Source organism: Glycine max, chromosome 17 (genome assembly GCF_000004515.6).
Source record: "Glycine max cultivar Williams 82 chromosome 17, Glycine_max_v4.0, whole genome shotgun sequence".
Taxonomy (NCBI): Eukaryota; Viridiplantae; Streptophyta; class Magnoliopsida; order Fabales; family Fabaceae; genus Glycine; species Glycine max.
Genome location: NC_038253.2, coordinates 14,135,358 through 14,157,551, shown reverse-complemented (window position 1 = coordinate 14,157,551; position 22,194 = coordinate 14,135,358). Strand labels below are relative to the sequence as shown.

Here is a 22,194-nt window from a genome sequence, read left to right as displayed (position 1 = left end):
TGTCTAAAATTGCATTCCAAATTATGTCTATAGATGCAACTATGTTTACATCTTCTCTTGCATTTGAGTCATTTGTGTAGTTATTTATTCTAGTGATGCCTTTTGTTGGAGGTGCAGTAGGATTTGAATTTGTGGAAGAGAGACCTACAACTATAGAAGATGAATCATGTTTAGCAATTGCAAGATCGAAGCTATGATTGATGTTTTGGATTCTACCTTTCTTATTTTCATTTCAAATCTTTAACCAAACATCAAAGTCAACTAAAGGATGATTCAATGTATTTCCCATATTTTTCTACCATAGCATTTTCATATGATTCTTACAACAAATCCATAATTTAGTAATATAGCAACAGATTAACAAAGTTTAATCTTACATTTAAAATATATACTTACCATGAATAATTTTGATTTGTTTAGAGACATATTGATCATCTTATCTTTTAAATATGAACTATTTGTTGTACAATATTCACCATAAAGAACAAGACCATTACACTTTTCCTCCTAGACATTATGTCTAATTTTTATTCTGTAAATTATGTATTGAGTAGAGATCCTCACATCAAAATTTAAGATCAAATTAAATTTAAGTTCAAACAAAAAATAAAAATATGTGATGTGTAGATACAGTTACAAATAATGAAGAATTGTTTTACTATATAAGGTTGGAAGTTATTCTATCTTTCATCATTGACCCATTTTGGCCTAATATAATAATTTCTCGTTTCTAACTATAAGACTTTTTTAACTAATTCACACCCTTTAATAAAGTTTATTGATATAGTTAGTAACATTAAATTTGTCAACAATTTATATTATTTTACTAAAATTGGACATAAAATTATTGAGCATCATAATCTCTTTTTTGAACTTAATTACTTTTTCACCTAATTAAATAATGTATGTTAGTTTTCTTATTCAATCTTATAAGAGAGATAATCTATTTATTTTTAGTGCATAACGTTTATTATAAAGTGATTAAGGACATTAGGGTTGAAAAATAATTAATGCAAAAGATAACTTATAAAGAGTCTTATAAAAATGAATAAATAAAATTAAAGAGTCATATAGTTAGATAAGAAGAAAATATGTTAGGGATCGGGAAAACCACAATTTGGCAAGCAAATGTTTTCAGGTAAAAATACGTAGAATAAATATGTCTCAACATTATCAAAACTAGCAACAAACTATGAACATATCAGAGTATAGCACAAGGGAATATCATAGTAACATAGCAGCATACTAGCAATACTATAAAACTAACAAAATTCAAAGAACCAAAATAAAGCAGAGTATAGCCCACAAAACCGACAGATGGGTTGTGCCTTCTTAATTCTTACATTGTGAGTTTAGGAATGTTTTGAGTTTACAAAATTAGAAATTTAGATCAAGGGTGCAACTCATAAAAGGAAGGTAGTATAAGACAAATAATTATATCTTTGATTTTATTTTTGTATTGTTTACTAGGTCAACTTGATTAGACTAAATGAACTAGGTGGAAAAAGACTTATTCTTATTTAAATTATTTTTTTAAAACTTTAGCCTAACTCTATTTGTGGGTTAATTGGATTGATCCATTCGATCAAGTCAATTTTTTCATCTCTAATCCTATCAATCTAAAAATATCCAAAAGGAACTAGATATCGTATACAAATGAAAATCCAATCCAAATCCTTAAAACACCCCAATTGGGATATTAAATTTGGAGTACAAACTAAATTTAATTAGGTCTCTTTAGTCAATTTCAATTTGGACTTATCTCTTAAATTAAAACACTTCTAAGCAATATGTAAAATATAACAAGATAATAATTAATAGTAATAAAAATTAACATTATATATATATATATATATATATATATATATATATATATAACTACTTCGTATGTTATATATTTGATGTTTTTATAATATTGAGTTCATTGAAATTATAGTTTTATGATGGATTTACGAGGAATTAGTTCCCTCGATAAACTATTTTTTTCTTTTTCTATGATGTTTTTGTGATGAATTTATGAGGGAATTATTTTCCACCTTTAATGACCTTGTGGGCCACTAATTTGCAACAAAACTTTTGTCTCGTAACTTAGAAAAATTTATAAATTTTATGAAGCCATCTCTTGCAAAACAATTAACCAAATCAGCCCAGGATTAGTGAGGTTTCAACTCTTCCTCTCTAATCTTGCAAGCGAAGTTTTGTCCTCGCTAATCCGCTGCTATTTAGTGGGGGAGTAGCAATAGAACTTTTTCATTGCTAATTTTTGTCACTAATTCTGATTTTCTTAGGGTGTATAAAGTTATATAAAAAAAATTGTTATTAGATGGCAATGTAAAATTAATGTCACCAGTAAAATTATGTAAAATTATGTGTTGTTTTTGTTGATGTCATAATATATTGAGAGAAAAATAAAAATCAGGAGATTCTAAAAACATATGAAACAGGGAGAGAGAAGGATTTTATGTTTATCTATTATCACATATGTTAAATTATTATAATGGATCTTTTACTTTGTTTAAATTTACATTAGAAAACTTCGCTTGATCCGACCAAATCCTAAAAACCAAAAGATCAAATTCAGACATGATATGCAATATATGTGGATCTTCTTCAACCTTATCTTGTGAAAAAATATTCAAGCAGAAGAAGCAACTCAAAGAATTCCCATATCTACCGATGATTTTCCATTCAAGAAAATCTTCTATGTGGATACAATCATATAATTAACATCTTGCGTCACTTTTCGAGTACTATCACCTATGTAATCAACTAAAAGCTAGCTAAAACATTTAATTATTGGCTTCATGCACTTTAGTGAGAATCCAACTCAACATAAATATCAAGTAAATTTTAGTGGGTTGTGTCGTGGATTTAACTCCGTCTAGTAAGCGTTGAGTTGATGATGGAAGAATTCACATACTATTCATCAAAAAATCCCATCTAAAAAACATAATTTTAAACTTCATTTCAGTAAAGCTCAAATTAAGTTTAGCGGATAATTGTCAAAGTTTCTTAATAAGAAATTGTTTTCTAGAAACACTAGGCATGCCAGAACATCGTCACTCTATCCATGTTAAACAATTTAAGCCGAAAGACAAATTAGTTTAATTTAAATACTCTTAACGTGACCCCACAACATCCTAAAACCTTGATCATAATCTATATTGAAAAGACACCCAAAAGGAACAAAACATTATATATTTACATATCATATCATATTGTTAACAGCACAAGGAATCATATGTGATCCTTTTTCAACTTTTATTTTACATTAATACTTCTTTTAGTGCACATACACGCTAGGTGTTAAACTACTTGTTTTAGTAGAACTGGTATACATGTAGTCTTCCTTTTGAAACCGTTTAAAGTTTTAATTAGCATAAAATTGGATTGATCATATTTGCTTGTATATATGTCAGAGTTTTTACTTTAGTTCCACACTAATAATAATTACGGATTACTTGTAGAATCTACCAGATTTAGTTATGTAATTAATTAAATAAAAGGTAGCGGGGGAGATATAATGGGGTTATGCGCTCAAGGTTTCTTTCTTTTTCTTTTTTTAAAATACTGTAGTATTTTTTTTAATTATTGTTTTCTTTTTTCATTTTGTTTTATTGTATTTATGCTATTAAACATTTAGAAAATGGCACAAGATCGACGATGAATGTAAATGGCCTGTATGAAATTCCAGTGCACAGTTGCAATTCGTGTGCAAAAATTGACTGCCCATGAAAAATTACTTTTAATCTAAATTATAATTTTGATTTTTTTAATTCATGATTTTAATCTTTCTAAATTTTAATTTTAATATTTGGTCCTTCTAATCTAATAAATTAATAATTTTGATCATCCTGATAGATTATTAATAAATAATTCTTATTAATTGAGTTATTAAATTAATCAAAATAATTAATTATTAAAAAATTAAATAAAAATTATTAATCATAACTTTTCATAATATTTTGCTCCTCTTATCCCTAATTAAATACCTCTTCTATCTCTATTATTACACATGACTATAATTTTTATTTAATTTATAATTAATTTAATATCTCTAATAATCACAATTATTAATTAATAATCTATGATGCGACCAAAATTATTAATTTATAAAACCAAAAAAAGTAAATGTTACACTTAAAAATTAAAAAAACCAAAATTATAGATCAAAATTACAATTTAACCTTAATTTTAATTGAGATTTCACTCACGAAGTTACATTTAGAGTTTACAAGTGTATATCTATATTATATAGTATTTCATTAAAAAAAACTAATATATAATAATCCTCATCGCCCTTCTCCTTGAGTTAATTTACAGAGAGTATGATTCGTGAGCTTCTAGAGTTCTGCAAGGAAATTAAAATTAGTTTATCCTTGACAAAATTAAATGGCAAGTTAATTGAAGTTGGAAAGTAAATTTTAAAAATTATATTTTGAATTAAATTTTAAAATTAACTTAAAATTTCAATTATAAAATTGCATAACCAATTTATAATTAAGTTGAAAAAAATACATATTATTTGTTGAAAATGTATATTAAAAAACTTAATATAATACAAATGTAAACAATATCATAATCACATTTATCCCTTGGTCAGGTGAAATTAGACTCAATCCTTTGAGTAAGGTTCAAGTCTCGTAGTTAGGAGAGAAAAAAAATATATAATTGATAAATAAAGTTTTTTAATGGTATGTAACTGAATTTCTCAATAGAGATAATTTTTTTAAGTCAGTAAATATTTTATATGAATAACGTAGTGATAACAAAAAAAAATTCATAATCACGTTTATCTCTACTTTTAAACAACTACTGTTGTTAATGTATGCCTACCTCTTGAATCTTAATTTTCTCTATTTTTATTTTATCATATATTTGAGGTATGAAGAATGTTAGTGAGTCTTTTTGACACTATTTCTAATGTATTCTTTATGAATGATTGAAATTTATTAAAATTATTATATTTGGTGTGTCTTACTTTTAAATAAGTAAAAAGTTTAATTAAATAAGGAGTGAGACCTATCAAATTTGATAATTTAATAAATTTTAGTTGATAAAAAAGTGTTGAAAAGATTTGATAATTTTTAATAAATTTTAGTTGATAAAAAAGTGTTGAAAAGAAAATATATATAGTGATAGTGTTGCTAGAAAAAGATATTTTGAGGCGTAACTCTTTAAGAATTTTGCAAAAATCTCAACAATGAAAAATAATTTATTTTATAACACAAAAATAAAATAAAAGCACAACTCAATAAATATGACTCGTTGAGTTAGAAATTACACATTATCATGCAGTTACCTTATAAACAGAAACAGCAGAAGATCCAATATCACTTTTGAAACATTACCTTACCTCTTTTTATTTTAACAGAACATTATCTTACCTTAAGGCATAGACGCATAGTATATATTATAATAGGCACTTAGGATTTTTTAGGGGATTTCTTTTGTAAACGTGAGAAAAAAAGGTTAAAAGGATTGCAACAACAATAAAAATAACAGATCAGTGCCATAAAAAGAAGAAAGACAAAACAGAGAAAACTTTTTAATTTCACAAACTACGTACAGAATAAAATACACATCTTGCAGCAGATAGGAAAACAAACACTTAATAAATTGATTGTTTATTATATAACAAGAAAAGAAAAAAGAAAAAAAGGTTAACACTCTCTTGTCACTGCATGACAGATCTTGGATTTATATAAATTAATTAATTAATTGTTTATTATAGCATGAAAGACTTGAAGCGTCTAGGCTCCAGCATTCCACCAGCAGCATCTTGCCATAAATATGATCATTGATCACAAGACAACACCTGTCACCTTAGATGACGTCCAAGGCATGATAGCCTTAATATTTAAAGATCACACAATAATCAAAATGGTATCCAACAATATTATAATTTAATGAAATTTTAGAGATTATAGTCTCCTTGAGAAGTAAGCAAATCCAACAGCTGGGGAAAGACCATTAGTCCTCCTGTAAGTTTTAGTTTTTAAAAATGCCCTCCATTATATTTTATGTGTCGTCCTTTGGATTATGCCTCTTGTAGTTGTGTCCAGGTGGAATGCCCTAATTTAAAGGTGTCCTCAGGCAACCACATTTTTCTTTCTCTTGTCTCATTTTGGTATCAACCTTAATAAATATAATCTATTTTATTTAATTAGAACTTTAGTCTTGTCACCTAATAGCATAACACGTTATTCCATTATTGATTGATCTCTCAATCTTCTAATCCCTTCATTGGCACAAAATTTTCCTGGGAAGAAAATGGATTTTGCTCAGAAGTGCGAGACAATCACAAGGGCACAAGACCAACATTAAGTATTAACCAAATGTAAATAATATAGAGAGGGTAAAGGTATTTTGGTCAATTCACACTTGACGGACAAGCATGCAACATTTTTAGTGTCACTTAGTCCCTTTGGTTTATTTATTTATATATATTCTTAAAAAAGTGTTACCCGTAGTACCTTAACAGTAAAATGGATAGAGATCATAAGATGTTAAGAAAGTGACCTTTGATTGACCGATAGAATCAAGTGGGGGAGCAAAACTGCAGGTATAAATATGCAACACTAGACCCAAAATATGCAACAAACACTAGACTAAAAGCAGTGTCACAGAAATTGGAAGAAAATATCTTATTCAAGCACAAAACTTGAAGCCTTATTCCATGTATTGGGGGGAAGTTATGGCTGGCCATGTTGGTAGAGGTGTCTTAGAGGAGGAGGTATGGAGGAAGGGACCTTGGACTGCTGAAGAGGACAGGTTGCTTGTTGAGTATGTTAGGTTGCATTGTGAAGGCAGATGGAACTCTGTTGCTAGGCTTGCAGGTAACAATCACCAAATTTTTTCATTGTTTTCTTTCTTAATATATATATATATATGATTGGATTTCACATAAATAAGTTACTATCTAACTATAAAAGAAGAAAAAACAAGTGAAATTGTTTTCAACTTCAACTCTTCATGGTGGCCACATTAATTCATGTGTAGCTTAAGTTTTTTATTTGAAAAATTATACTATGATCTGATATGTGTGTATGGTCTCAGTCAATCTTTTCGTGATACGTAATTGAATTTTTCAATTCACAAGAAAGAGATAATAAAACTCAATTAGGTATTACTTGGAGATTAATTAGAACCATTATAATCTCAGACCATATAAAAATTTCTCATGGCCTGGAGGGTCTTTCACTCTTTCCTTTATGGCTTTTTTCTTCCTATATTAATCATATTTTTTTCTTAATATTAAGTGATTATATGTATTATTGTGATTAGTTTTATAGTAAAGTGATTATGTATCAAAGTGATTAATTATGTATCATTGTTGTTGTCCATTAACAGGATTGAAAAGAAATGGGAAGAGCTGCAGATTGAGATGGGTGAATTATCTGAGACCTGATCTCAAGAGGGGACAGATAACACCACAAGAAGAGAGCATAATTCTAGAGTTGCATGCAAGGTGGGGAAACAGGTAAAATTTATTTTCTCATTCTCTTGAATTTGCATGTTTCCATAAATGGCAACATACTTATTCCAAGGCCTTGATTGCTAAACCAAAAACTTCAGGTGGTCAACAATTGCAAGGAGCTTGCCAGGGAGAACTGACAATGAGATAAAAAATTATTGGAGGACTCATTTCAAGAAAAAGGCAAAAAGTCCCTCTGATGCAGCAGAGAAGGCTAGAAATAGACTCATGAGGAAGCAGCAATTTCACCAGCAACAACAACAACAACAACAGTTGCAGCAGCAGCATCGGGCACAACAACAACAAATGCAATTCAACTTTGACATGAAAGGCATCATGGCCATGCTTGAGGACGACATCCATAGAACACCTTATAAATCTCAATCAAGACAAGAAATGATCAACATGCACCAAAACACCACAGAAGAGCAAGGATACTTGTACTCTATGCTCAATGACAACTCTTCTGCTTCTTCTGCACCAGAGACCTCTGCAGAAGAAGTTTTGTGGGATGGTCTGTGGAACATAGATGATGTTCATGGCAATTTCAGTGTGGCTAGTGCAGCAAGCAGATTTGGTCTATACAATTTAGTTGCTCCCTTCTGTTAATGTTTTTTTGGTTAAGCAAAGTAGTCCTAGGTAGCTAATCTAAGTCATACTTTCATCATAAGGCTCCAAAAGCCAGGAGCTTTGAAGTTTGGATTAGTTATTATTGCATAAAGTGTGTACTAGAGGTAGTAAATGATTTTATATGAAGGAAACATATATACTTTGTAACCTGTCAATAAAGTCTCATTTTTGCTTATATAAACTAAATTGAATTTTGCTTTTTTGCTTTGGTCATTGTTTTGGATATCTTGGAAAAATAATAAAGAAACAGGAAGAAATAAGAAGTTGAAAAACGGGACTATCCCTTTGCATTTATCCCAAAAGTTTAATTGAGCTGTCAAGTAACCCCACATGAATAATTTTATATTAAGTTTTTTCTTAAATACATTTTTAGTAGTGTTTGTAATTTAATGGTTTATTTTTATTTTTCATCTTTGTAAAAATAAATTAATCTTTACAAATTATGTTTGATTTGTTTTTAGTTTTTAAAACATTTTAGATGATATTTTTTTCACCATTCAAAGAATTGTATAAAGTGTCTTCAGGACTAAAAATAAAATAACTATAATTTACAAAGATTAAAATTAAAAAAATAATTTTATAAAGAAAAAAAATAAAATAAAAAACGTTTAAATACAAGAACTAAAAATATATTTAAATATATTTTAAATAAATCTTCTCTTTATATCTTAAAAATAATATAAGTGTCACATCTTATTTAATAATTTTTTTAAATGTATTTTTAATACTTCTATCAAAGAGATTTTTTTTTATTAACAAAAATCAAATTTGACAACAAATCGTGTACATTATTCAAGCAAGCGAGGTAAACTTGATTCTGTAATAAGAGAATTATGAATAGGTGGTGCACCTATCATATGTCGAAATTCAACTTTTTGTTAAAAAACATGGGAGGAGGATCTAAAATTTATTCTTTTTATTAAAAGAATACCAAGCAAAGAAGTGACAGATTTGTAAATCATTCGATCGATCACAAAGGTTCTAATTAATGATATGTCAAACCATTTTGGGATAAAAGCGTATCATGCTAAGGGAAGGCAGGAGTAATTTTATATTTCATCTCTAACACTTGCCAGAATCTTAACAATGATTCTCAGCATTTTTTGCTTTTCTTACATTTGTCAGAAATTAAACAAAGTCCAACCAAATGATATAAAAATTATACTAAAATTCCGTAAAGCACTTATAAAGAACTAACGAAGTAACCGATGTTTGATTTGGATGGGAAAGATATGAAATTAAAATCAAAGCATGACATTAGAGCATAAAGAAATCCCTTTAAGCATAGATTATGGGACACTTTTCGTGTTAGTACAACTCAATACATCTTTGTCGTCATATTCTTTGTTTTTTTAATCCACACATAGTAATACAAATGCTTTCTTATTTCTTTTTACATTGTTTCAAATTAATCAAGTGAATTTAGGCTTGAACTAAGACAGAACTAGATTCTTGAAACGTCACATATCTCACACAATATCTGTTTAATTTCACAAATCATCTATGTACGACGTGTTTATTATGCTCTGAGAACTTATCAGCTGAAGTATCATGGATTCCAATATTCTGTGATAACTATATTTTAATTACTTTTATTCAATGATGGTTTTCTGAATCTGACATTTATTTAAGAAGGAATACAAACCCTCCCCACTTTCCCGGTTAATAAATTCTCACTTAGTAAAATCCTAATTAGACCAGGTCTATTAATTTTACTGTTAAACATAGTATGAGTCCCTGTATTTTAAAAACAATGATTTTCGTTTAGGTATTTCTAATAATTGACCAAGTTCTCTTATATAATTATTCTAATGAGAAATTTCCTATAAATTAACTTATACATAAATTAAAATTATTTGAACTCGTTTTTTTTTCTTTTAAAATTTTTTCTACGTAAACTTACCCAAACAAGACTTAGGCATGTTAATTCTCACCCCCACCCAACATAAAATGAATGAATTAGCTTGTTGGCCATAAAAGAATATGATTATTAAACAAAACAATTAAGATATATAAACTCAGCATTCAAAAATAGATACATTTGCTCTTCCTCAGACAACCTGAACGTGAAACACTTGCACTTCTCCCCCGGTTGAGTGCCCCCAGTTCGGCGTTCAATGAGATTGCGAAATCCAATTCGCATTCCTAAAACCTGTTTTACGGTTCATATATAGAGAGAGATAATCCGTTAATTAGAAATTTTAATTTCACAATAATTATTGATATATGTAAATTTCATTAGAGTCATCAGATTCACACTAGACTTTGATTTAATTCACTCTAATATAACATTATAGTAATTTAAATTTTATCATTGGAGAAATGATTTGTTAAAAGAAATAATTTATATATTATAATAATTTAGAAGTTATAATAATTTGGATTATTAGAAGTAATGATTTTATAAGTATGTGAATAAATTGTAAATGTTTTATTTTATATATTGTAATTAATATTTTATGAAATAAATTGTTGTTTATATAAATAATATCTATCTATATACTATATGTAAACTTTACTTAAATCTTTGAGAATTAATTCAATTACGTAACTTTTATTGGACCAAAATTTTTACTTCTCAATAGTGATTGATCTAATTCAATTACGTAACTTTTATTGTAACATGGTTGAAAGATCAAAACTTTAATTTCACAGTAGTCGTTGATTTATTTATCTAACAGTAGTAGTTGATTTGTTTATCTAACATTAATGGAGGATTATTAATTTTTAAACTAATGATTTAATATTGTTATAATTGTTATCTTTTGTATGTTTATTAAATAGGAATAGATAAAACTAATAAAATAAAATTATTAAATTAAAAAATAATTTTTAAAAATATAGAGTAAATTAAATTCCATTTATTATTAAAATACACATACCTATAGATTATCTATGTCTATATCTATTTATCTCTCTAGAGAGAGAGAGAGTAAACTGAAATTATGTTCATGAACAATAATGATTAAAAATAAGAATTTTATAATTAAAATAATATTTTATTATTTTTTACCAAGTAATAATTTTTTATTATTACTGATGATGAGTATATGAAAATATTTTCATAAATGATTTTATAATTATATAATTAAATTTCAAATAATCCATAACTTATTTTTTTGATGACAAATAATTCATAATTAGAGCTACATATTTTAATATATATATATATATATATATATAAAATAAGATTTTACATTTGATATATGAGACCAAAATTACACTAAATAATTTATTACCTAATCAGATTTAATATATTTAATTATATTAAATTACTATTTAATTATATTAAAGTTAAGAATGAAACTGCTTTTAAATTCAATATTATTCATAACTATTAATTGATATTAATACTATTTTTGAGTTTTAAACCGTTGGCCATTAGATTTGTGAATTTTATTCTATATATAAAACTTCAGCTAAATGCTACAACAGCAAGCATTTTAGTCTTTTCTATATATTCTTATTCCAATAATATATTATTTCTCTCTCTATTTTAGTTATCATTAACATTTTATTATTGTTTCCGTTTTCTTCTATTCACCGATCGAGCATATACTGAGCCTCAACTCTCAATTTTAGGTTTAATTTTCTCAAGAGCTTAATGCACTCTAAATGTATTCCGAATTATTGCTAATGCATTTGTATTGTTGTACCGCATATAGTTTGTTTCGTTGAGTGAATCTCAATTTCAAGCTCTTTTTTCTCAAGAGCTAAACTAAAGTTTGAGTGCGAGTGGGAAACGAGGAATCTGCTTTTGTTTGTAGCAATACTAAAGTCCACAACAATATATTCACCCAAAAAAAAAAAGAGCGCAACAAGACGACTTAATTGTACGTTGACTATTATGTTTTTAAAAAAAATATTATATTGAATTAAGTTTTATAAGGAGTTTGTTTGTTGCTGATAAAATAATAACCAAGTTTGATGTCATAACAAACTTTCATTTTTTTCCTACTTTTTTTATATAGATAACATGTATTAAACTTGATCTTAGATGTAGAGATTGAAAGCAATGTTATCAAAATCATGTGTTAAATTGATTGATCCCACAATCCTGTAATTTTTATCCTCTATCATGTCCTGCAACATCGTGTGTTAGTTTGAACAAAGGCATGATCCTACAACTTTTATCCTTCATCATGTCAAAAGAAATAATAAACTTGTACCGTATCACAGTCTTCCTCTTACGTAATTGCATTTTACCACCATTCATGTCATGTCGTTTCATTTTGAAACTCATTCAGTTGACTCTATCCGGTTCAAAAATCTAATCAGATTTTCAATAATTTTGGTTTTCAATCGCATGCAACTCCTTTTTTTGTTTGCTTATTTTCATGAGAGAGTAACAATAAACTACCTCTCCAACGCATATAATGAAAATATAATAATAAATAAATATGATCATTGATATTTCAGAGAATATCAATTTATTCATTAAACTAAAAAATATTTTAATATTTGATAGAATATCAATATATATTTTGTATTGTATGAATTTATATTTGATTGGGTGTAAAGTATGTTAGTTTATTGAATTATACTTAAAGTTTGTTATTTTGATTTGTTTTAGTGTTGAAATATTTAGTTATGATTTTATATGTAGGAATATCAATATATTTTTTTTATATTGAGTAAACTCTTGTGAATTTATGGGACCTTCATGAGTTTATCTAGAATTGTGAGTTTGACAATCTTGATTGTATCTACGTATTCATCAACTTAAGGCACCAAGCAGTGTTATTAAGTAGCAGCCATGGCGGAATGGCATCGAGGAATTTTGAAAAAACGCCACCAAATAGAAGTGGCGTTGCGGGTTGCGTATGACGACGCCATGGCGGAATTGCGAAAATGGCATAATAGCGCCTTTTTCTGTTTTTTGGGCGATAGGTGTTGGGCTGACCCAACCCAACCCTATCCAATATTCTATTGCAAAAGTGCAGCCCACAATAGCAAGCACCCACAAAATAGAGCACGAACAGAAAAGTCTCCTGCATGACCAGCAGCACAACGACGATGAATGGCAGCCACGGCGAAGGTGATGCACACAACACCCACACCCGCACTTGACCAACAGCACAACGACGATGAACGATAGCGACGCACGCGAGGACAACACATAAGCCATGACGCACAGTACCGACGAATAGCGACGTCGACGGCGAACGACAGCTTCAGTGGTGCATTTCTTTTGTTGTTTTTTTTTTTGTTTGACACCTGTTTTTGATGTTTGGAGCTTTTTTTCTTTTTCTATTTGACACCCTTTTTATTTTTGACACCCATTTTTGTTTTTTGACACCACTTGATTATTATATGAACTCATGAAACTTTTTAATTTTTTTAGTTTATTTTAATTCAATCCATTGTTTTTTCAATTTGAATAAGTTTATTTGATGTTGATACTTGGTTATTTATAATTATATATATGTATATATATTATTTTTTGTCCGCCATTTTTTTGCTACGTCATCTACCATATTTTTATGGCAGATTTTTGCTTTCCGCTATAAATCGCCATCCGCCATTAATAACATTGGCACCAAGTAATTAGGCTAGCTCAAGTTTGTGTATGTCTATTGCTTATGATGCATATGAATCTTAATATGTTCTAAAGTGTAACTGGAAAACAACGTTTCACTTAATATGAATCTTAATATGTTCTAAAGTGTAACTGGAAAACAAATTTAGTAATTTTTGTGTGTTTTGTCATGGTGGTTAAATTTGATAGCCAAATGACGAAGTTGATTAATATGATTTAACAAATTTTGTATTGTTAATTTTGCACAATATTCTTCTTGAGTGTACTTGTAGTCTCGATATGCTAATATGGTATGCCATTGCATAGATGCTATTCCACTCATGGTTTAGATGGGTTCCTTTTATACCATTCCAGTAGTGAGACTGAGCTCTACAATTGCGTCTCTCGGCAAACAAAACTGGGCCTTTTGAAAATCCACATTTTGGCGGAGTAAGGTTTCTCGTTTGTATCTGCATTTTTTTGTTTTCTGTTGAAAAGCTTGAAAACCAAAACGAGAAATAGAAGTATCTTGTTCCCAAAACTTAAATTTTACTATAAGTATCTTATGCAATACGTAGTTTAATCTTACTGGAAACTGCAGAGAAAGAAAACATGCCCCTTTACTCCTTGCTAGAGCGCAAACAGTCAATGTTCCAGCTGCAAGATTAATTTTAAATCTTCCTATATCACCTTTTTACCAATTCATCTACTTGTTAAATATAGAATAAATTTTACAGTTTCAAAACATTAAGTGTATTTTTCATTTAATATTTTATTTATAAAGTACAAAAAGATATGGTAATATTTTTTTAATTAAAGATAAGGAAAGTAGTTAAAGAAAGAAAAGTAAAAAGTTGTTATTAAGAAACCTGCACCCCATACATTATTCTTCCCCTAATTAATATAGTTTACATATTGGGTTGTTCATCAAATTTTAGTGATCCACCTTTTTGATGTATATGGAATCTCTTTTTCAGTTGCAAGAGGAAGCTAGGAAAATGAGCTAGAAGTTCTTAAAAATCTCAAAGATAATCTTTCATGATATATATATATATATATATATATATATATATATATATATATATATATATATATATATATATATATATATATATATATATATATATATATATATATAAAAGCTTGAATTATCATTATTAGTAAACTTTTTAATCAACTAATTTAATAGGTCAATTATATTATAAAATAATTAATGTCCTTATATATAACACTAAATTTTTTAATGTATATTTAATGTATATGTAAGTTTACGTAATATATTTTGTGATAATTAATTTTAATCTAATAATTATTTTTATTAAACTTGTGATTTTTATTTAAAAATATATTATTAGATCAAAATTAATTATAATAAAATCAAAAATAGAAATCTACTAAATGTAATAATTATAAAAAAACTATAACTAAGTTTATTAATTTTTTTAATCTTTTATAAAAATCTTGGGTGATACAGATTCACAATTCATATACGGATTATAAATCCATATATTTATTAATAGGGTTAATTTTGAAAAAATTTCAGAAATGTTGGGTGTAAAGATTTTTCTTCCGGAAGAAAATCCCATCAGTTGGGCTAAAATTGGCCATGGACTTTAAAAATACACAAAGACGAATTGTCCACTCCGTTTCAATTAAAATATAAAAAATAAAAAGAAATAATTGTAGGCAAATTTGAGTATTGGACTAAAATTGTAAAAAATTTAAAATTGAGGGAGTAAATATCTTTATTTTATAGTGGAATCCAAAATTGCAGATTAGGCATAAGAGGAAGATTAAATAGAAAGACCAAAGTGGTATTTTAGAAGGAACAAAATGCAAAATATACAAAAAAAAGAGGGGTATCAATAAACAAGGGTCGTACAAATAACAATTATCTAAATATGAGCTACAAAATAAATTGTGCCTAGCCCAACGTGTTTGAAAGGAGGAAAAGGGGTCAGTCAAACCCAATTGACAACTCCTTTCTTTTAGCATGTAGCTGACTCTTCCATCCATAGTTTCTCCTTGTGGTTTTTAGGTGTTTTGGGAGTTAATCCTTGTATATTTAGCAAAAAAAAAATAACGTAATAAAGGAAAAACAAAAATAAAAATTGTGAACTAAGCGTCATTTGAGCCCCATGATACACGAAACTGCTAGATGGAAAAAGGGAATTGCTATTGGCACAACAATCATTTCTATCGATACTACCAACCATAGCCAAATTATCTGCTTTACCCTTCGAATTTTTTCTTACATCCCAACCCTTCTCCCTTCCTCTTTCAGACCAGCCCCAACACTCCCCCCTTCCTAATTCTTCTTCTCTTCTCTCTTGTTAGACCTAATCCAAAACTAGGTTCATTTTTAAAATATATATATATATATATATATATATATATATATATATAACAGAATTATGATTTTGTTGTGCCAAAGGCACTGTGGGATCATGACACAACGGATTTCATGATTCCATTTTTTATTTTCAAAACCCCCAACGAAATTGTGATTTCACTATTGTATGGGTTTTGACACATAATAGAATTATGATTTTTTTGTTGTTTGAGTTTTATCTCACAATGGTACAACAAAATCATGATTCCATTTAATATAAATTATAAAGTCTGCTAATTGTTGTAAGGCATGCATATTGTGTTGTTAATCAAGTTGAGGTCCTTAAACATTTAAATATTTTGGCTGAAAGGCAAAAATAAACAACAAAATCATATTTTTGTTGTTTTTTCTACATACATTTTACAAAATGAAAAATGTTTATGTTGTGCAAGTTCACACATAAATGTGTTTCAACTTTGTACCATGTATGTGGAAAAAAAAGGAAAACATGATTTTGTTTCATAATTACATAGATCAACAATGAAATCATATTTCCCGTTGTATATATGAAGGTTAAAAAATAAAACAACAAAAATATGATTTCGTTTTATAAATATCCAAGTATGTAACATTATGGAATTTTTGTTGTGTTTTGTTTTTTCACCCTCATTTATGCAACGAAAACATGTTTTTATTATGTTTCCATCCAAGGGACAATTTAGAAATACAACAAAAACACACCCACGTAGATAGTGTCAATAAAAAAAGTGGTAGTGCCAATAACATCTCCCAAGCCCATGTGGCTTGATTTGCTCGGCCTTGTGGATGGTTCGTGGTGGTCGAAATTCGGGTTTCAGTCATCTTCGTTAAACCAATTATTTTGACACACCCCAAATATAACCCAAATATTTTTTATTTTAAGTTTTTGGGAACTGCTAGGCACACCCAATAGTTTTGTTGGTGCATCATAGGATATTTTTATTTATTTTTAAAAAAAATATAATTTTGAAATTAATTTAAAATTAATGATTCAAGCAGGAATTAAACTTGTAACTTTTGCATTATTAATGCAACATTTTAACCAACTTAACTAATAAATCAATTATGTTATAAATTAATTAATATCACTATATATAATACTAAAATTTATAATGTATATTGAATGCATATGTAAATTTACATAATAAATTTTGTGATAATTAATTTTTATCTAATAATTAATTTGTTTACATATATAAATTGTAAATAAAAATCACAGATTTAATAAAAATTTACATATGTAAAAAAACCCAAATTTATTTAATTATGAATTATTGTAATAAATATCTAAATACATCATTCAATTAAATATCATATTTGTTTATTTTTCAATCACTTGTAATAAACATACAAATACATCATTCAATTAAATATCAAATTTATTTTAATATTAATTACTGTAATAAACATCTAAATACAACATCCAATTAAATATAAAAAATAATAATTATCAAATTTTGTAAATAAAATAATGTATAAAAAATTATAATTTTAAAAAAATTCAAAACATGCGGATTGATAATCTGTATGTTTTGAATTTTTTTAATACCCATTTTTTCTTCTCCGGCGATGAAAAACTATTGAACTTCACTGTATGAACCATACGGATTGTCAATCCGTATGTTTTGAATTTTTTTTTAATTATAGTTTTTGTACATTATTTTATTTACAAATTTTGATAATTAAAAAATTTCGATATTTAATTTGATGTTGTATTTAGATGTTTATCACAATAATTAATAGTTAAATAAATTTGATATTTAATTGAATGATGTATTTGATTGTTTATTATACTGATTGAAAATTAAACAAATATGATATTTAATTGAATGATGTATTTAGATGTTTATTATAACAATTTATAATTAAATAAATTTGGTATTTTTTACATATGTAAATTTTTATTAAATCTATGATTTTTATTTACAATTTATATATGTAAACAAATTAATTATTAAATAAAAATTAATTATCATAAAATTTATTATGTAAATTTACATCTGCATTAAATATAAATTAGTAATTTTAGTATTATATATAACGACATTAATTAATCTATAACATAATTGGTCTATTAACTCAGTTAGTTAGTTAGAGTATTGTCTTAATAAGTTGAAAGTTGTAAGTTTGATTCTTGTTTGGACCATTAATTTTAAATTAATTCCAAAACTATATTTTTGAAAGAAAAAAAAAATTTATGGGCCTCATATGGATTGACAATCTTTATGAGGACACATGGAAGGGTAAAATCGACATTGGTGGGTGTACCAGCAAGTTTTTCTATTTTCTTTCCTGGATTTTTCAGATTTGGTTGGCCAATTTCAATTTTCTGACTAGGGCTGAAATAAATGTAGGCACTTGCTATTTACATCCTCCAAATTTTCTTAGTACACTCACATTTATACTACTTAATTTTATTTACGCATCATATTCTTTTTCCTTAAATCAGTACACCCCTTTCAAACCCCCTTAGAACCTCCCTTCATCTCTTCATACATCTAACTATCATGATATTTCATACTCACATATAATGATATAAAATTAGGAAAGAAATAAAGTTATGATGAAGATGAAATAAAATATCAGAAATAACATTTTAGAATAACATACACTTTATTCCATAAATATATTTCTGAAACTAAGATACATAGTTCTAGAGAATAAAGTAAAAAAGATGAAGTAGGATGATGTATAATTATTCAATGGAATATCAAATAATGCACAATTATTTAAGACGACTTGTGTTGTCTTTGTCTATCACACCTTTTTAGTGTATTCATCATTATTTGGGTCTTAAACGTCCTTGTTATATCTCAAGTATTTATATAAGTTTTGTTCTTTTACATTAACTATCAAATTAATTCTTATCCTCTTCCAAAAATATATTCTACATGATTTAAACCAGATCTCTCTTGCACAAAATCAACTATGTTGTCAAATGAGTTTACACTAGTTAAGTTTTGTCCAACACACTAAGTGATTTTGGATCCGTTCATTAATAAAAACATACCCCGCCCACACCCAAAAAGACAAATAGTCCTGAAATCAAATCAAAGATAAAAGTAAGGTTTAATTGATTTTGAGTTATTATAGTCTAATTTATGTGTAATTTTAATTCTTTCAATCTAATTACATTTTATAATTTTTATTTTTTGAAAAAAGATTAGATATTCTCAAACTCTGCGTCAGAATTAATGAAATCATAATAGAGATATGATGTGATACTAATTTGAATAAATTGATAACAAAAAGTATAAAATATTTAAATAAAATTTAATCTTGAAAATTAACACTTCTAAAAAAATTATTTGAATATTTTATGTATTTTTCCTTAATGCTACATTATAATTTCATTATATATTTTTTATTCATTATATAAAATTTAGGATGAGAAACTTAATTTCAGTAATTAAAAGATTATAAAAACTGAATTAATAGTGATAAAAATCATAGATAAAATATCAATCATTAATTATTTTCGTCAAGAGATTACTTATTTTATTCTTACTCATTTTAGAAATTCCAAATCTCTTTCCTTTTTTTTATTATACTCTCTATCTTGTTATACACAATTTCTATTAAGATATGTCAAATATTCTATTCGCTAGTATTAGGCAATCAAATATTATGTTAGCTGTAATTTAGGCTTTATTACAGCTGAGGTAATTTGTGCAGCTGTCATTCTTTTAATAGATGAGAAATTATGAGACCCTTGTATATACATATACTACACTATTCTATGAATAAAATACATTAGACTTATTCTTTAAACCTTTCTATATGGTATCAAGAGCCGAACACCGACATCCTCTCCAATATAGGAATCAATGCTTCTTTATTTCTTTGAATATTTCTGATGGCTCCTTCTTATAAAAATCAATCAGCGAAACATGATTCTGGGACTTCCCCTGCTACCCATATGCATGAAGCGCTCACCCTTGAGTGACTTGATGGCACCAACTATGTCGAGTGGTCGTTGAATGCGCAAAACAAGATCAGAGGCAGAAAACGTTGGGGTTACATCTCTGGAACAAAGGTTGCACCAAAAAACAAGAAATCTAATGAATATGAAGCATGGGAAGATGAAAACTGCCTAGTCAAGTCTTGGCTTCTGGACTCCATGATGAAGGAAATCAGATCCCTCTTTATTCGCTTAGCTACGACAAATGACATCTGAGACACTATTCAACAAACATACCCAGTCAGCCAGGATGTGTCCAGATCGTATCAACCATATCGTGAGGTAATCTCTACTCAGCAAAATGGAAGCTCTGTTATTACATACTTTGGTAAATTGTAAAGATTTTGGTTGGAGTATGATACTATCACAAATTGTACCATGGAATGCCTTAAAGATGTTGAGAAGTATAACAACATGATTAATTCTTAACGAGTTTATGTCTTTTTGGCTAGCCTGGATTCACATTTGATTGCAGTTCATGGTCGTATCCTTGCTACCACTCCCCTTCCAAATGTCCAATCAGTTCATGCAATTGTTTGTGTCGAGGCAAATCGCCAAGAGCCTATGCTTGATAGTGAGTCTACTATGGGAACTGCCATTGATGTTAAGAAGTATTCTAAGAAAGGAATCCACAAGTGTACCCGTTGCAATGGGGATAATCATGTCGTGGAGACATGTTTTAAACTCCATGGCTATCCGAATTGGCATCCAAAAGGCAAAACTACTCCCAATACCAAGGTAGATGCTACTTCCAAGAGCCATATTTCTATTGTTGCTGGATTTGTGACCAAGTCAGGTATATCTAACTCTGCTTTTAATCTTTATGTTGTTACAAGAGGTAGTGAGTGGATAATTGATTCAGGTGCTACTGATCATATGACTTGTGATCCTCATAAATTTACTAGTTTTTCCCTGGACTATTCTAAAACTTTTATTATTAATGCCAATGGGGTCTTATCACCTATTGATGGTGTAGGTATTGTATGTCTCTCACCCTCCTTATCGATTCCTTATTTTTATTTGTTCCTACATTAAACTGTAATCTTCTCTCTGTTATCAAATTAACCAAATCACATTTTTATGTTGTCTCCTTTTATCCAACCCATTGTCTTTTTCATACCATCCATTCCAAGGAGAAGATTGGCAATGGTAGAGAGAATGAAAAACTGTATTATCTGAAAAATGTCTCGCAACAAACCCATAAAGGAGCATTGGCTTGTCTTGCGAATGAACACATACAAGATAAAAACAAAAAGGAAATATGGCTATGTCATAGACGATTGGGACATCCCTCTTTTGGTTATCTAAAAAAATTATTTCCATCGCTATTTCATAAATGCAATATTTCTAATTTTCTTTGTAAAACTTGTGTAAAGGAAAGAAGCCATCGTGCTGTGTTTCCTTTAAGCAATAAACAAACTGATTTTCCTTTTTCATTAATTCACACAGATGTTTGGGGCCTTGTCCCACAATCTACGCATAATGGAAAAAAATGGTTTATCAATTTTGTTGATAATTGTACTCGGATAACCTGGGTGTATTTGCTTAAACATAAAAGTGATGTGTGTGTTGTGTTTCGTTCCTTTCATCATATGATAGCTACACAATTTAACACATATATTAAGGTCATTAGATCACACAATGGAGGGGAATATTTTAAGATTGAATTAATAGAGTTCATGAACTCTAATGGAATCTTGCATCAAACAACATGTCCTTATTCACCACAACAAAATGAAGTGGCTGAGAGGAAAAATAGACATATATTAGAGGTGACAAGATCACTTTTGATAGATGGTAATGTCCTATCTCATTTATGGGGTGAGGCTGTGCGCTCTGCAATTTATTTGATTAATTGAACCCCTTCTAGTGTTCTTAACTTTAGAAGGCCTCTAGATGTGTTGTCTGATCATTGTATCCTTCCTTCCATGGTTTATTTACCACCTCATGTTTTTGGATGTGTTATATTTGTTCACTTACATCCACATCAACATATAAAGCTTAAAGAACGAGCTATCAAATGTATTTTTGTTGGGTATGGATCAACTCAAAAAGGTTATTGTGCTTACCATCCACCATCAAAGATATTTTATATCTCTATGGATGTGACATTTAATGACCATAATTTTTTTATGTTGATTCTACACTTCAGTGAGGAAATGAAAGTGAAGTGCATAATCATGATATTAGTATGTTTGATATCTCGTATATAAAATTATATTGTGAAAATAAATTAT

At 28.0% G+C, this 22,194-nt stretch overlaps 1 protein-coding gene across 1 annotated transcript; it reads left to right on the top strand.

Moving 5' to 3' along the window:
* Positions 1–6,598: 6,598 nt before the first annotated feature.
* On the top strand, positions 6,599–8,282 carry LOC100819404 (transcription factor MYB48-like). The gene is given in 3 exon segments (NM_001254424.2): positions 6,599–6,839; positions 7,354–7,483; positions 7,579–8,282. Coding segments are annotated over 3 exon segments (798 nt in total). The 5' UTR covers positions 6,599–6,679; the 3' UTR covers positions 8,087–8,282.
* Positions 8,283–22,194: the final 13,912 nt, after the last annotated feature.